The sequence below is a fragment of the Anabrus simplex genome, chromosome 1 (genome assembly GCF_040414725.1).
Source record: "Anabrus simplex isolate iqAnaSimp1 chromosome 1, ASM4041472v1, whole genome shotgun sequence".
NCBI lineage: Eukaryota > Metazoa > Arthropoda > Insecta > Orthoptera > Tettigoniidae > Anabrus > Anabrus simplex.
Genome location: NC_090265.1, coordinates 1060096823 through 1060115423, shown reverse-complemented (window position 1 = coordinate 1060115423; position 18601 = coordinate 1060096823). Strand labels below are relative to the sequence as shown.

Here is an 18601-nt window from a genome sequence, read left to right as displayed (position 1 = left end):
GTTTTATTTTATTTCCATTATTACTGCCTCAACTCTCAAACCCCCTGAAAAAAGTCCTGCGCCTGCCCCTGGTAAGCTGCTTGCTCGAATGACCAATGTATGAGATATTACAATATATGATATTAGCACCTTTACCATTCAGTTGATGGCACTGCTGTATAGACAACTTTGGGAACAGGAAAAGGTACAGTCATTTGTTGTCTAAGGCATAATGAGCAAAGAGGGACATAGCAATACCACCATAGTAGCATAGTACACATAAACGCCAACATCATTCTGACAAATTATCAAATCCAAGAGGTCTGGAATGCTGTTGAAAAGGATGTCTTTCATGGTGATGCCTTCAAGGATTATGCAGGATTCCCTCCAAAATTCCAAATGGGAGGTACTGAATTATGCTTCACACGGTCATGATATTTTGAAATTGCTATTTTTTGTGACCTAAAATGAGGTTTGCCTCAAAAAAAGCTGTACAGAAAATGGTAACAAAAACTGAGCAAGCCACTACCGTCTACAGTTAGACACTGACTGGTTGGTGAAAAGTGCCTGAACTCAGATGGGGATTACTTTAACAGTATTTTTCATCTAATTTAGTTATATAAGATGGCCCAATTTAGTCAACTAACCTTAATAATATGATATGTTCCCTTATTGTTCCAGAATCAATCTTTAAAATCTAGGTACATAGCACATTGTATAAATCCTTACTTTCTTAACATCTCTGAAAGTACCAACATTTTGTCTAATATGATAGTATGGTGTTTGTTTTATAGTTGTTCTGCTGAACACTTAAAATATGCATTCTTTTCATAAAGAGTCTAACATTATTAAGGAACTTTGTTTATTCTTTGTTTTCCAGCTATTTCACCCTTTTCTACATTTTTACTTGAACCTTTATCCCATGTCTTCACATAAATCTGTAGCATTTACTAGTACTGTATATTATTTGGGATCTTCTCTTTTTACATACTATGTGTTTGTCTTGCGTGATTTTATAAGAAACAAATACATGTTTTTTTAATTAGCAAACCTTCCTAAATTCTTTTTCTGGTGAATCTCATTCATTCCCCGTTAAAATTCACTTAGTTATAATTCAGGTAAGAAAGCTAGCATGAGTGAAATGTATGTATACATTTAGGAAACAGATGGAGAGTAGCGACTGATGAAGACTGCAACGAAAAGTTTTGGACCAATTTCTTTCTTTCTTTCTTTCTTTCTTTCTTTATTTCTTTTGAGTGTACTCTATCTGCATGTTCTTACATGGTGAGTCACTGCTCTCCATCTGTTTCCTAGTTGTATTGCATTTTATATCTTAGCTGTAAGTCAGTTGTATATTACTTCACATATTAAGAATCGGAAGCTTGGAATTGTATAAGGATGACTAGATATGTTGTCACTGATCCAGCAATCTGCAAAGAAATAGATCCCACATTACATACACATGTTAAGACATACCAATACAATAAGATAGACACATATGCAGGTCTCCTTGATATCCTGAGTAAGAAAATCATGTTCTTTAATATTTTGATAGTATTGGTTCCTCTTTATTAAATTGGGAGCATTCACAAATTCTTGACATTGTGACTTTTTGGTGTTTGACATTAAAAAGCTGTATAGTCCGCACACTTTATGTTGGTGCATTTGTGTACGGGGGTGAGGAGTAAGGAGGGATGTGTCCCGGTATCGATAGTGCTACCAACCAAAGGAAAATGAAATCTGAATTGAATCGAGAATATGATCGATCGATACGAAGTTTCTAAACCGTTATCATCTTAAGCCAACAACTATGTCACATACACATTATATAACATTATAAAACATTTCTCGATGCGAATCTTGTTCCTAGCATGAATTCTATACTTTGGCTTTATTGTGTAAACAACAACAGTACTAGTACGTAAAGTGTACGCCAGATGTCGCACAACGATGCTTAAGCGATTCATAGTTTGTGTTTCAAAGGTTGCCAGTACGAATCTCGAAGATCGCCGAGGTCGACCGATTCAGCACTAGGGTGTAAATGCACCAACATAAAGTGTGCGGATAATAACATGTATGAAGCTCTAATCATCCAGTACTAGAATATAAGTTGAGTTTGAAACTGCTTGCAATGGATGTATTAGTTTTACATAGGATAGCAGTTTAATTCTAACTCAGTCTAAAGGCACTTAGATTTTCAATGCAGAGACAACCATTTTTCATCAAAGAGCTGAGTGTGTAGCTCTCATGTGTTGAACTTGCTAGCAAAATTGGTTATCATAGCTGTTCACAGACCAAGGGGCCATGTTTAAGTCCTAAGGGTTGTCACATTTTCAGCTCTTATATCTTACTCACTGAAGGAATACTTTGAAATTAATGGGTTTATAGCATATTGAAACAACATATCATTTTGATTATATGGATGGACATTTATAGTTTTATTTGACAGTGTCTGTTGTATCTATATACTGTGTATGAAATCCCTATTCTGTCTGCTATTCACAGCGATATTGAGAAAATAATAATGTTTCAGCAGCTGAAATAGGCACCAAACATACATTCTTACCTCCCATTTATCTTAAAAATACAACGAATCTCTCAAATCCATGTTTTTTGTACTTTTAAAAGAAAAATATGTTTCTTCCAGAGAGTGGATTTTGCCATATTTTCCAAGTTCATGTGCACATCTTCACCTGTTGGCATGAGGACAAACTATGTCCATCCATAGAAAATTGTACATGGGAGGTACGTGGCCTTTTTTTTTTTTTGTATTTGTGGGACTTAATTCAAGTGGACAAAGAGAGAGGGAGACATAGACCGCAATGCATTCGCTCGCTGAAGCCGAGTTTTGTGCCCGTTGGCATATCAACAATACCATCAGTGCCAACCAATGAGAACAGATAAGATAGAACACATCACGTATGCACTGCCAGAGTTGAAACAAATGGACTTGTGTGGCCGCCATATTGTTTGAGACAAAACATTATATACCGGTTGCTCTGTTTTATTGATCAATTTATGACATTTAAAGCAAAAAAATAATTTTGCATTATGATTAGAGTTTGTTGAGGTGTTGAAAGGAGTTGCAACAAAAAGAAAGGCGTGCGCTTAGGAAAGAAAATCCAGAAATTTGCGTAGCTTATACAAGACAGGAAACTAAAAATGAAAATCCAAATAGCTGCAGATGTTTTGAACCACATCAAACGACTTCAAATGTTAGTGCCAGGAGGATTTTATATCTTAGCTGTTCCCGGCCACTGTTCAGTCAGTGTTAAAATTTCTCTTTAGCCCAGAATGATTAAATTAAAAAAAGAGTGTACATTCTGTGAACTCCAACTGCAGTAAATGGGTTCTAAAACTCACAATAGAGAACTAGGCCAAATTGGTATTATTGAGTTTTCACAAAGCCATATTTTAAAAATTATTAATGTTACCATTGACACTTTCATGGCCTATAATTATAGATATGATATAGGCTTTTTGGGCTTATGCTGTGTCAAGGAAATAAGGTGAAATTCTTTATGTTTTGCAGACAACTTTGCTCTGTATTTTCAGAAAGTCTCAACTGGTGTTCCTGAGGATGACTTGAAAGTTTGAATTAGTTGCTAGTAATAGCAGTGTAAGTGGTACGTTCATTCGTCATCATATGACTCCCTGTACTCTGGTACAGCGCTAGCATACCAAGCGGAAGCTGACGGCATCATTATTTTTTTTTGCTAGTGGCTTTACATCGCACTAACACAGATAAGTCTTATGGCAACAATGGGATAGGAAAGGCCCAGGAGTTGGAAGGAAGCAGCCGTGGCCTTAATTAAGGTGCAGCCCCAACATTTGCCTGGTGTGAAAATGGGAAACCATGGAAAACCATCTTCAGGGCTACCGACCATGGGATTCGAACCCACTATCTGCCAGGCGCAAGCTCACAGCCACGTGCCTCTAACCGCATGGCTAACTCGCCTGGTATCATCAAAGTCGGTCTGGGAGGGGGGCATAACAGGTCTACACACATTATGAAAGTGACACTCATACAAGCCTGGAATGAAACATCTGGTGATGAGGAACGTACGAATTTATAAAACACCAAATTGGAATAACAACAGTGAAAGGAGAGGGAAGAGAACTACATATTTAAATCCTTAATGGCTGGCAACCACACATTACTTAATTGATAGCCAGTGTCCCTGTTGAAATTGTTATGATTTCAACATATTCCCACAGCTTTCCGTTTAATCCTAGACCTGTAGTGTCTAATGTGGATAAGAGTTCGAACATCTTGGAAAATGACAGCATGACCTGACAATAGGGAATGCTCAGCTATTGCTGATTTGTCTGACTGGTTGAGACGGATATTTCGTTCGTGCTTCTTGATACGAGTACCAATGTACTGGCATGTTTGGCCACTGTATACTTTACCAAAAGTACAGGGAATTTTGTACACCCCGGGGTGTAATAGTGATGGACAAACGTACCATTTACACTTCTGTTACTAATGGATAATTCTTTCATTATTGGAGAAGTCTTCCTCGTGAACAGTCAAGATTTTCTTCTGAAGACGCGGAGCAAATTTATTTGAGAAACGTGAAGAATTTCACCTTATTTTCTTGACACGGCACAAGCCCAAAAAGCCTATGTCATGTCAAAAAATATTCTGCAATATTTTATTCACATCGTAATGAGAATTCAGTTCCTTTTCCAAAAGTAGCAGAACAAGTTAATGTCATTAACCAAGAGGTTCTGAACTTTTTGAAAGGTGATAAAATAAGGTGCAGTTGCTCAGAAAGGATTGAGGGCATGGTTTGTAGGTGTTTCTTGCAGTTGCATTTTTCTTGGAAGCAGTTGAAGGTATAGCTATAATGTTTATTTTTGGTATCCACCGGGTTTGTATCTGCAAGGGAGGTGAATTATATTTTGACAATTAAGTCTTATAAAATATTAAATCAGATGGATATGCAGTATTGTATGCTCATTCTTTTTTGGGGTGGTGGTGTCTATACATTAAAATTGATTCCATAGAATGGGACATTGTTTATGAAGTAGTACATTATCCTATTGAATTCCTTAACTTTCTTCAACCTTGAGGCATACAACCTCACAAGTTAGACATTAAAGTAGGATGTGTCATAATATTCTGCTTTACAATCTAAATACTGATGCTGGATAGTGCAATGAAATGAGACTGACCACGGTCAAGCTAGACAAAACTATTTTTCATGCTAAAATTCTGATGGACTCTACTTCAGGATGAACGTGCTTTATTTCAAGAACTGGAAATTGTAACATATCTTTCGTTCATACACACATACATCATCATTATAGACTGTTATGCCCTTCAGCGTTCAATCTGCAAGCCTCTGTGAATTTACTAAACGTTACCACAATCCTCTATTTGCAACTAGTGTTGTGGCCTCATGTAGTATATATCTCTTATCTTTAAATCGTTAGAAACTGAATCTAACCATCATCGTCTTGGTCTCCCTCTACTTCTCTTACCCTCCATAACCGAGTCCATTATTCTCCCAGGTTACCTGTGTTCCTCCATTCGCCTCACATGACCCCACCATCGAAGCCGGTTTATGCGTACAACTTCATCCATTCAATTCATTCCTAACTTTGCCTTTATCTCCTCATTCCGAGTACCCTCCTGTCATTGTTCCCACCTGTTTGTATCAGCAATCATTCTTGCTAATTTCATGTCTGTTACTTCTAGCTCATTAATAAGATGTACTGAGTCCACCCAGCCTTCACTCCCGTAAAGCAAAGTTGGTCTGAAAACAGACCGATATAAAGATAGTTTCGTCCAGGAGCTGACTTCCTTTTTACAGAATACTATTGATCACAACTGCGAGCTCATTGCATTAGCTTTATTGCACCTTAATTTAATTTCACTTACTATACTACCATCCTGGGAGAACACACATCTTACATACTTGAAATGATCTACCTGTTCCAGCTTTGTATCACCAATCTGACATTCAGTCCTCTTGGGTTTCTTGCCTAGAGGTATCAATTTAGTCTTAGAAAGGCTAATTTTCATACCATACACATTGCACCTATTTTTAAGTTCCAAGATATTAGACTGCAGGCTTTCGGCACAATCTGCCATTAAGACCAAGTCGTCAGCATAGGCCAGACTGCTTACTACATTTCCACCTACCTGAATCCCTCCCTGCCATTTTATACCTTTCAGCAGATGATCCATGTAAACTACAAATAACAATGCTTAAAGTAAATACAAAATTTTAATATTCCACCTTCTCAATACTAATATTACTCAATATTAAAATACTCAATATTAGTATTGAGAAGGTGGAATATTAAAATTTTGTATTTACTTTAAGCATAGTCTCAACTCAATACGGAACCTAACAATGAAGTTTATTACTTTTACAAATAACAAAGGTGAAAGATTACAGCCTTGTCTAACCCCTGTAAGTACCCTGAACCAAGAACCCATTCTACCATCAATTCTCACCGAAGTCCTATCATCACCATAAATGCCTTTCATTGATTTTAATAATCTACCATTAATGCCATAGTCCTCCAGTATAGCGAACATCTTTTCCCTCGGTACCGTGTCATATGCTTTCTCTAGATCTACGAAACGTAAACACAACTGCCTATTCCTCTCGTAGCATTTTTCAATTACCTGGCGCATACTGAAAATCTGATCCTGACAGCCTTTCTGTGGTCTGAAACCACATTGGTTTTCATCCAACTTCCTCTCAACGACTGATCGCACCCTTCCTTCCAAGATGCCAGTGAATACCTTGCCTGGTATACTAATCAATGAGATACCTCGATAGTTGTTGCAATCCTTCCTGTTCCCTTGCTTATAGATAGGTGCAATTACTGCTTATGTCCAATCTGAAGGTACCTTACCAATACTCCATGCTAATTTTACTACTCTATAAAGCCATTTCATCCCTGCCTTCCCACTATACTTCACAATTTCAGGTCTAATTTCATCTATTCCTGCTGCCTTATGACAATGGAGTTTATTTACCATCCTTTCCACTTCCTCAAGCGTAATTTCAGCAACATCACATTCCTCCTCCCCATGAGCTCCGTTGTTCGTGACACCACAATGAAGATTTCCTTTTACGTTGAGAAGATTTTCAAAATACTGTATTCCCTCCATCTGTCCAGTGAATCCCTGGGATCTATTATGAGTTCACCTGAATTACCCAAAACACTATTCATTTCCTTTTACCCTCCCTTCCTGAGTTTCTTTATTACTGTCCAGAAAGGTTTCCCTGCTGCTTGATGTAGCCTTTCAAGGTTATTACCAAAATCTTCCCACGACTTCTTTTTGGATTCAACAGCTATTTGTTTCGGTCTGTTTCTTTCATCTATGTACAATTCCCTGTCTGCATCAGCCCTTGTACAGAGCCATTTCTGATAAGCCTTCTTTTTACATTCACAAGCTGCTCTCAATTCATCGTTCCACCAAGATGTTTGCTTTTTCCCATCTTTACACACAGTTGTTCCTAGGCATTCCCTTGCTGTTTCCACTAGAGTACCCTGTATGTCAACCATTCTCTTTCTATATCCTGAACCTGCTTACTATCCACTGTTTGGAACTTCTCACTAATCATATCCATGTACTTCAGTCTAATTTCCTCGTCTTGGAGATTTTCTACCCAGATTCATTTGCAGACAGATTTCACTTTCTCTTTCCTAGGCCTAGAGATACTTAGTTCTCTACAGATCAGATAGTGGTCTGTTTCAACGAAAAAACCTGTACGTACCTAACAGATTTCCTGAATTTGAAGTTGGTTAAGATATAGTCTATTCAGGATCTGATATCTCCCATGTATAACGTGAATAGCCTTATGCTTGAAGAATGCATTCGTAACTGCTAAACCCATACTAGCACAGAAGTCCAGCAAACGCTTCCCATTCCTATTAGCCTCCATATCTTCCCCACATTTACCAATCACTCTGTCGTATCCTTCAGTTCTATTTCCAACTCTCGCATTGAAATCGCCTATTAGCACTATCTTATCCTTGCTGTTGACCCTGACTATGATGTCACTCAATGCTTCATAAAACTTGTCAGCTTTATTTTCATCTGCACCCTTGCATGGTGAATACACTGAGACAATTCTCGTCCTAATTCCTCCAACTGCCAAATCTACCCACATCATTCCCTCATTTATATGCCTAACAGAAACTATGTTGCATGCAGTAGTATTCCTGATGAACTATCCTATTCCATTTTCTGCCTTTCCCTTTTTAACACGTGTCAAGTACACTTTATAATCTCCTATCTCTTCCTCCTTATCTCCTCTTACCCGAATATCACATACTCCTAGCACATCCATGTGCATCACCTTTTCTGAATCAGCCAGTTCTACTTTCTTTTTTCCATAAGCCCCATTAATATTGATAGCTCCCCATTGAATTCCATTTAGTTCGCCAAGTTGTTTCCAAGGAGTCCCTTGCCTGTCAAATGGGATTGGGACTCCGTTACTTCCATAGGTCCGAGGCTTGCTTAAAATTTTCTGAGCTCAGTAAATTCATGAAACAGATTCTGTACAATTGACATGTATGTAACATGGAAGATGTAACTTTTTCTTAAGATACAAACATTAACATGTTCATTTCAATTTTCCAATTACATTTTGCATTCTAATTTTGATTGTCAAAGACAGGCTTACATACTAGTATAACAAAATGACCGAATAAATTTTATTCTACCCTTAGAACCTAGAACTGAAAGTAATTGATGCCTTTGAGACTCAAACTTGAATCCTCTCATTTTCTGGATGGGTGTGATATTATGTAGATGTGAGGCCTGCATCTTAAGCTCAAAGATAAGGATAAGAATACCCTACCAGTCACAGTCAATCAGTCACCACTGATACGAATGTAGGACTGTTGCCCTGATGGCAAATACCCTATTAGTCATTTACCTAGTCTTTTTTTCAAATGATTTCAAAGAAGTTGGAAATATCGTTTAAGTCTGGAAACAGTCCATCGTTTTGAGCTCAGTTCTATTTAGTAATTTATATTTTTGTTGCTACACTAGTGTCCAAAGTTAAGCATAAGTTACGAGTAAGCAGGGTAACAGGAAACAGACTGCAAATCGCATGACATATGCACCTAGCAACCTTACATGTTTGCTCTGTATAGGAAAGGAGTGTTCCCTGCTTTGACTAGCGGCATAACCGCAAGGTAAATACAGCCACTGCCTATGCCCCATATTCCCTCAGTCGTGTTTGCCCTGTTATAGCGTGCGGAGTGTAGCCTTGTGCTGAACGTTACAACATAATGGCACAACAACGCCATTTGGACCCCGTTTTTCAGGGTAGAATACTCGGCCACCTGGAAGCAGGCCAGACACAGACCGAAGTCGCCGTATCCTTGAATGTGCCACAAAGTGTCATTTCCAGGCTTTGGAGACGATTTTGAGACACAGGAGATGTTAGTTGTAGGCCAATACCAGGTCGACCAAGGATAACCACCCCACAGCAGGACCGATATCTGGCCTTAACTGCCCGATGAAATCGGAGTGCACCTGCAGGATAATTGTCGGGGGAGCTAGCAGCCGTCTCCTGGCATACTGTGTATCGGAGGCTCAGAACAGCAGGGCTGTTCGCCTGACGTCCAGCAGTGTGCGTTCCGCTCACTCCAGCACAGAGACGGGCCCATTTACTGTGGAGCCGTCAACATCGAAACTGGACCATGAATTAATGGAGGCATGTGCTCTTCACAGATGAATCCCGCTTCAGTTTGCAGAAGGATTCCCGTCGCACATTAATCTGGAGAGAACTGGGTAGCCGATACAAACACAGGAACATCGTGGAACGGGACCAGTATGGTGGTGGTGTCATGGTGTGGGGCGGCACCATGTCGAATGGCCGTACGGACCTGCACATCTTCATGCGTGGTCTGAGGAACACTGTTAACGCTTGGAGTTACAGGGATGAGATACTGAGACCACAAGTTTGATTCTTCAGAGGTGCGGTTGGTCCAGACTTCCTCTTAATGGACGATAATGCCCGACCGCACTGCGCTGTTCTGGTGGATAAATTTCTGGCTGGGGAAGACATTCATCGCATGGACTGGCCAGCGAGGTCTGCGGATCTGAATCCTATAGAACATGCCTGGGATGCATTAGGGAGACGAATTCATCCCGTCGGCCTCCACCAAGGACCATCCCAGACCTTCGCATTGCCCTTTCGGAGGAAGGGGATCGACTGCCACAAGAGCTCTTGGACCATCTGATAGAGAGCTTGCCACATCGCTGCGAAGCATGTGTGGCCATTAGGGGTAACCATACACCCTATTAACAGCATATTTTGTTGTGAAAGACATTGCCAAGTTTTGTTAGGTGTTGTCAGAGATGTACCTTAGCTATCAGAACTTTTCTGATACTGCTTTTTTTGGACAAGTTGTGTGACATATGGTGTGGGAGTTAGCTTCCGTTTGTTCAGTAATCCGTCTGACATTCCTATAAGGCAGTATGGCCTTGTTTAGTGATTATGCTTAACTTTTGGACACTAGTGTAGTTAAACTGTTTTCAAAATTCTTCATGATTTTCTCCAAGAAATATTCATTATTAAATTTTTTTTGTAGTCTCTGTTTAAAGGAGAATATCACTTTGCCAACATTATCAAATAAACTACACTGAGGAAGGGTGAGATTCCCTTGGCTTTTAAGCAAGAGTTTTAAAATATTTTAAACAACAAACTTTCTTGAATCAATGGAAAATCAAAATATTTGAACCTGATTAAAACCATGACAGACTACACTGTCTGCTCCAGAACATCCTAAATATTTTAAAAAAGACATTAACCTCCATACTCTCTGTTTACAGGCTTCTTTTTTTCTATAAATTTCTCACTTCTTGTTAGTGCCTGAAATAAACATCTCTCAGCATCAGGGTTCCCAACTTCCGACCCAAAGAAATTATTTATCCATATATATTAATATGGTTTTAGTGAGGGTGCCGATAATGTTGCACTAGACAAAATGAAGAGTTATGAAATATTCATATATATTCTGTAACGATAAAAAGTACTGATAGCAGATGGATGTAGAGGAAGTGGGCTGTATGAGAAGAGAGTCTATATATTGGAAGACGACAGTGCATGAATTGTGAAGATGTCCTTGACCTTTTATCAGTGGGGTATACTGAGGGCTACCAAGGCTATCGGTGAAGCTCTAACCTCAAATGAGAATGATGGAAATCTAAAGCACGTTATAATGTAAGCATCTGACACTTTTTTCCATTTACAAAACTTGAACGCAATGAGATAGAACGTCGCTCGTATTTCTGAGTGCAAGGCATCGGAGAAAGATATTACAGTCCAGGCACTGCGTCCCTCTCCCCTCGCCTCACCTTGCACAGCTTTCTTGTTCCTGTCTCTCAATATATGACTTGATTTGGCACGTGTTTGTCCCGTTCCAGTACTAAGTACTTTATTTGTTAATTAATGTACGGTACTTAATTGTTCAGAAAACTGAAAAATATGCCATACATTTGACAATAACAAATGGACCTTTTTTGTCTGTGTCGTAAAAATTATTGCATAAGAACTTTAATTTTAGAGATATTGATGTTTTAGTTGAATCAATTAAAATTCCATGCTTAGTAACAATGACTGCACAATAAATCAAGTGAGTTGTTCAAACTAAATCAATAGACCAAACTATGGTGTATATTACTAACTAGAAAAAATACAATGAATCACACATAAACATTACTTTTGAATTTATACTTTTTGAATTCGTTGCACTTTTCAGCAAATTCGCTGCTCAGGTTTGAGAATGTAATTAAAATATTCATTACAAGACATGTTGAAATGAACTTTTACAAAGAGTTCAGGCGTGTCTAGTTCTTTTCTCAGTCTATTTCTTTCATCCATCCAAATATAGAATATGAAATAGCACATTCTACCAAAGAGTTGCTTACAGGAACAGACAGAATTTTACCTACGGTATTGTTTTCTATTGGCTTTTACTTTTACACTTCTGAAAAAAATGATGCTATTTCTTATCCAATGGAACATCCAATGTTCTTAACCTGTCTAATGCCTTGCTCAGTGAATATATTTCATTATATAAATGTTGAGAATCTAATTACCATGACTGAAAGATCACATATTTCTAAGACCTTTTCATCTTCCATGCTCAACAAATGGAAATATCCTGAAATGTTATTGTCAGAATTGTACCAATCTTCCAAATATTGTAGACCCGTTGAGTAGGCTACACCTCTGTTGCATCTCTTACAAACAAATTATTTTCATGTGCAGGTAAATGCTTTACAGATAAAGCAACTTTTCCTACAAAAAAACATCATTCAGGTGAGATTAATTTATCCTTCAAAGTAACTATATGAGAATGGACATGCGCAATGAAAGTATTGTCACTCTGCAAAATAAACAGTACTGAATCGATTATCCCTATGAACTGATGCATGAAGTGTAAATAACATTATAGATGGACAAGTTGCTGCCTGTATCATCCTTCAATTTATCCTCACTAAAAATGAATCCTGTATTATGTTTTGGAACATTCTCTTCATCTTGGCTGAAGGGATACAATTTCACAGTTGGCCAACATTTCAGTATCATAATCTATCCAAAGCATTATTCATTATACTCAAAGCAAGACTTTAATTCTGCAGCTCTCTTAGCACTGTGAGAAAATTCATCATAAATTGTCAATACTAACCTTTCAACTCATTCTTCAACTTCTGACAAGAATATCTAGCCAAGTTTGGAGAATGTGGCAAGTAAACTTTGCTTTAATAATGGAGGGATTTAGTGCCTTAAAACTCTTCATTACTTGTTTTTGCCACAATTTACTGCAGCATTTTCAGCCATACATGCACCGATACTCTTCATATCTAGTTTCAGATTTTTTAATACTGTATACCACAGAGTTTTGCAGGAATGGCATCAGAAGTCTCATTGTTATCTTCATAGATATAAAGCAACTTTTTTGACCACTTTTTTGTGCACTACAATATCTAACAGCATTATGAAACAATATGAAGCATCAGTTCTATAGTGCCATATTTTTCACTGGAACCTCGCAGATCTTCGAGTTCAATCTCCAGAGCTTTAGGAGTCAAAACATTTTAAGTTATGGCTTCTGTCTTAGTACTTTCACAGCACAAAGTTTTTGCTAAAGATGAATTTGAAAATTGTTTTACATTGAGCTTTATGCTGCAGTCTAGGATTAGGAGTATTAATTTTGCTGTAAAATCATCAATCTTAGAAAGGCATGACTTGTATTCATCTTTCTTCAACAAGTCTTCATTGAGGGATGTCAAATACCGGTAGTTTCTTTACTTCTTGAGATGACATTGAAGATGTTCTATTCCAGTAGACTGTGCCATATTCATTTCATTCACTAGAGCAATATCAAATTGGACAATCCTTATATACTGTTCTACTTTCCAGTCACCTTAACCAGTAACATTTTAAATATATATACCAAGTTTTTAAAATATGAATGTCAATCAAATATAAACTGGATTTTTGTTCCTGAACATCAACAGTTGGTAGGACTGGCCCCATGCTTCTGTTATGCTTAGGCGGGACCATTAGGAGTGGGGAGAGCATGCTGTTAAATATTTCCCACTGTTTTGTCAGTAACGATCACGATATCGGAGCAACAGATGCACCCCTCCATTGCACAACACATAATTATAAAATTTCTTGCTCGTGAAGGAGTTACAGCAGTGGAAATTTGCCAGAGATTGGCTGCACAGTTCGGTGATCAAACATTGTCAAGGACACATATGTGTAGGAAGTGGCAGAGGAAAAGGGTGACAGCACCAGTGAAAGCTAAGACTCGAATGTCAGCTGGCAAGGTTCTTGCAACAGTTTTTTTCGATCGGCGAGACGTTTTGCTGATTGATTTTTTGCATGAGCGACGCACAATCTATGCTGCTTACTACTGCGAGCTGTTGAACAAGGGGAGGGTTGCATATCACCGCAAAAGACGAGACCAACTTATTCGACAATACGCGTCCCCATACTGCAGCTCTAACTGTCTCCAAGCTACAGGAAATGCACTGGGATCCACTTGATCCACTTGATCATCCTCCTTACGGCCCGGACTTATCACCCTGCGATTCCCATTTGTTCGGACCTCTTAAAGAAGTTCTAGAAGGGAACGATTTGAAGGTGACGAGAGTGTGGAAGACATCATGCGCAACTGGCTGGTGACACGACTCTGTTCTTTTTACTTTGAGGGCATCACAAAGCTGCCCATACACTGGGACAAATGCATTTCCAAAGCAGGAAACTATGTGGAAAAATAAATTGTAATTGCCTTGTGTTTTTCAATAAATGAATTTAAATAAAAAAATAAAATCCTGTTTATATTTGATCCCCCCCTCATACATTGATACCTCATATTTGCATCTTATTACTGCAGTATTTACCAAAGTGGAAGAAACCACTAATATGCTCTCTATGGTAAAAATATAATAAAAATAACATTGCATGCACCAAGCTGTGAATAGGGTATTCGTGAATAAACACTGAAAGCTCACCATCCAATGGTCCATGATCATTCTCAAATGCTCAACATTATAGCAAGGGTCTAAGAGGCTGTGATTCCTTGCAGTGATTTGTTACTATCATATCTAGTGTGTTAGCACTTCATGTTACAAGCACCACAATAATGTGATTGAATGGGTTGTGGTTATGAAAAAGTTTTAAAATGTAATTCCTTAGCATAATTATAACTAATAAGGACAACATGAATATTAATAAACATGAAGGGCTGACAACTGTGTTCGGCATGAACTTTAGCTAATATATCCTCTTGCAAAGTGATAACTCATATATTTGTAAATCATCGTTGGAAATAAAAATTTATTACTGTTGTAGTGAATGCTGCTAGGAATATATTTTTTTTTAAACTTACCGAAGCAATCAGAGGGAAGTTGAGTGTGTAGAAGCCACAGGCAGAGAATTCCACTCGCTGGTGAATAAGTTGGAGAGCAAATGTCTCAAGCTGGAAATGGAAATTTTTACTGTAGCAAGCAAAGAATTAAGAAGAGGACGACACATTAGATTTTATTTGCAACATTATGTATACCTCAAGATTATTTTCCTACTATATTTTTATCCATATATGTAGAAGAAAATATAGAATTAAGCCCCTTTCTGGGTGGAGGTGTAGATTTACATCCACAGCATCCCCTGCCTGTTGTAAGAGTCAACTAAAAGACTCTTTGACATGTGTAGGAAGTGGCAGAGAAAAGGGGTGACAGCACCAGTGAAAGCTAAGACTCTAATGTCAGCTGGCAAGGTTCTTGCAACTCAAGAAGTGATTCCTCAGATACTGTCTACTTGAAAGTGTGGGGAGACGACCATGGGTAGCGTGACCAGGCATCCTGCAAATTTCTGGACAAATCCTACATTTTGGCCTATGTCTAGGAGTCTGAAAAATGTGCCAAAATGTTATGCATTTGAAGATTTCTTGCTTTTAGTGCTTCTTTTCAAATTAAAATGTATAAATTTGGATAAAAACAAAACTAAAATTGCAAAATTTGATCACCGGGCGAGTTGGCCGTGCAGTTAGGAGCGCACAGCTGTGAGCTTGCATCCGGGAGATAGTGGGTTCGAATCCCACTGTTGGCAGCCCTGAAGATGGTTTTCCATGGTTTCTCATTTTCACACCAGGCAAATGCTGGGGCTGTACCTTAATTAAGACCACAGCCACTTCCCATTCCTAGGCCTTTCCTATCCCATCGTCACCATAAGACTTATCTGTGTCAGTGCGACGTAAAGCAAAATAGCAAAATTTAGCAAATTTTAAATTTGAAGGGTAATGGGTAAATTTTTCATAAATATGAAATTTAAACATTTAAGCATTAACCCTTATGCTGTGACAGTCGAATGCAATTTTTTTCCTTGCTTTGCGATATTCGACTAGTCCACTTTAGAGGAAATATTTCAGTTTGCTATGTTACTATACTTTACTCCCTTAACCAGAAAAAAAATCAGTATTTTGATGGCACAGTGTTGCCAGATCACTTGCTAGAGGATTTTGATTGGTTAATAACCCAGCACATTCCCTCTTCTCTAATACCATATTTATTTAGCATCTGTAAATCAACACACAAAATAGTTATTTAAATCTATACTTTATTTATGCAAAAAGTGATATTAGCACATTTAAACGGTTTTGTATCAGCCCATTCCTGCATTACTACAGCTGACTTGTCACATGACTAATTGCTGTGCCACAACCGCACAGTGCCATGTGGAGTTCAAAGCTGTGCAGTGTTGCGATGTTGTCATGCAGCAACTGCCTGAAATATGAAAAATTTGGTTCTAATGCCAACTGACTTATATAAAATATTTTAATATAACTCATAAAATTTAATTTCTTCTTACTTTTTGTGCCTCTGCTTATGCCAATAATAAGTCATACATGGCTGCACTTCGTAGTTATGACTCGCCACTCTCATTCCATTCTCTATAGCATATTCAAATACATTCAACTTGAAGGATGCTGTAAAACTTGTTTTCTTGCTTGTTTTCATTTCTGCTTTGTGTACTGGATGCTTTCTAACTGAGTTTGGAAGCTGGAAGGGCATTGAAAAATCTAGGGTAGTGGGAGAGAGTAGCCAAGACCGATGCATATGAATGTGTTGTGTAGTGGAAAAATCCCTGTCTGTCTTTATGTAGGTATATGTTCAACATATATTGAGGTTTTTTTTAGCAAGCTTTCATTTCATACCTCGAAGGGGTATGGCAGGCCTCCCAGAGGGTAACACCCTCTCTCATGCCCAGGAGATTTGTAGAAGTGATTTCAGGTAGGGAGAAGGTGATGGGGTCGTGGCCATGGCCTCTAAAAGTATCTGTCCCAGCATTCGTCTTAGTGCAGGAAATTGGAAAACTATTCTCAGGACAGACGATGGTAGGGACCAGCCCCACAGCCTCCCAAACGTACAGCTGCAAGGCTAGCCAAAACTAGCCGCTGCTAAGCCAAAGCCTACACTACTCATTGTATTGAGGGTATTCTATATAATAACTGTAGTACGTATTCAAATCTGCTGTCCTCATACAACGGAGCCTGAGGTTATTGTTTAGATATTGTTGCTCTTTAGGCAATAAATAGATAATAAATTAAAATTCACAGTCCCATCTATAGTCAATAATAAGAATTGTTAATGTCCAGTAATGGCCATTATTTACATTAATGAGCTATCACCTACTGGAAAATGGATACTACATTTAAGACCCAATTTGAATAGTTTTTTTTGCCTCATAATCGCATTCTTTTGTGAATGGGTCAATAATTAATTGTGCAGCATAGGGGTTAAATCAGTGAATGATTTGTCATTTGTGAAGTACAATTGGAGACATTTTGAATGAACAGAACTTTATATTATGTATTGAAAAAGTATGATCAGCATATCAGCAGACACGTATGAGTGTGAATACAATGTCACATAATGATAAGATATGATGTACAGTATTTTTCTTCTTAAAATACATTCCAGAACAAATCAGCAACTCATTTAATGACCTGCAGTATGATGACAAGAAGTGTTTGAGGTAAAGTTTTGTTGCTGGATTAAGTGTCCTACAGTATGGTGAAATGTCCTCCATTTGTGTAGTGGTCATCTAGTCACCTTAACCAAGGGTCCTTTTGCTTAGTTTGACATTGCTTTCATTTACCTGTTTATTTTTGTTTTTCTTCTTTGACCTCTCTTTTTCAATTCCTGTTCTCTTCTAACCCTTTCCTTTCCCATCGTTGCCATAAGATCTGTCTATGTTGGTGTAACTTAAAACATATATTCTTGCTGACCTGGCCTGGCTTCACATGGGTGGCCTTACGTATTAAATATCTCCATATATACTAAGTTATGTGGTTCTCCATTTGGAGCCAACATAAATTTTCTTTGGAAGTAACACGTGACAGGGCCATGTAGAGTTGACCATGAGAAAAACATTCAACACTCCGGTCTAGACCTGTAACATTTAGAGTTTGGCCCTGTGCTTTATTATGGTCATACTAAAACATACTTTTTCTGTAAACTGGAGCCTTTTAAACTGAAATGGTAGGTCGGTGGGTATCATTGATATTCAAGGGATCAAAACAGTTTCAGCGGCTCCACACCCAGTGAGGATCATGCACTGAAGTAGAATTTTTTAAACAATTTCTTTAGCAATCTTGTGTCATTGCATTATTTTGGTGTGTTTAGGTTACAGAGTATTATTATAGGGGAACCTAATTTTAAAATCAGTTTGTGGGGAGGAATTCCAGGAGGAGTCAAAGAATTTTAAAATTCATTTGGATATTGTACACCTCTTCTATATCCAGGACAGTATCAACTGACGAGTAAATTTAAGACAGCTCATCAAACCTAGACTGCATCTTAATAGAAATATTTGAAAGATCTGGCTAAACCTGTTCTATCAAGTCCTGTAGATCTGAGGACAAAACACATAGGTCACTCAAATGTTTCTGTTTCTGGTTGGTAATTCAAAATTCACCATTATTTGAAGTGAAACATCAGCAAAGGCCCTATCATGTTGTCCAGATGAGAAAACTCTCATATTGACTTTTAGTTCCAGTTTGGTTACATCTGGCCAAAGGTAAAACTTCTTTAGTCTTTGGCAAAAATCTCCAGAAA

The 18601-nt window shown here is 38.1% G+C and overlaps 1 protein-coding gene across 1 annotated transcript in view; it reads right to left on the bottom strand.

Moving 5' to 3' along the window:
• Positions 1-1311: 1311 nt before the first annotated feature.
• The window catches only part of LOC136876117 (gustatory receptor for sugar taste 43a-like), a 28159-nt gene continuing 10869 nt past the window's right edge, over positions 1312-18601 (bottom strand). The window contains exons 3-4 of the mRNA XM_067149799.2: positions 14875-14964; positions 1312-1409 (exon numbers count right to left, since the gene is read on the bottom strand). Coding sequence (XP_067005900.1) covers positions 1347-1409; positions 14875-14964 — 153 coding nt within the window. The 3' untranslated portion in view covers positions 1312-1346. The remainder of the gene's footprint in view (positions 1410-14874; positions 14965-18601) is intronic.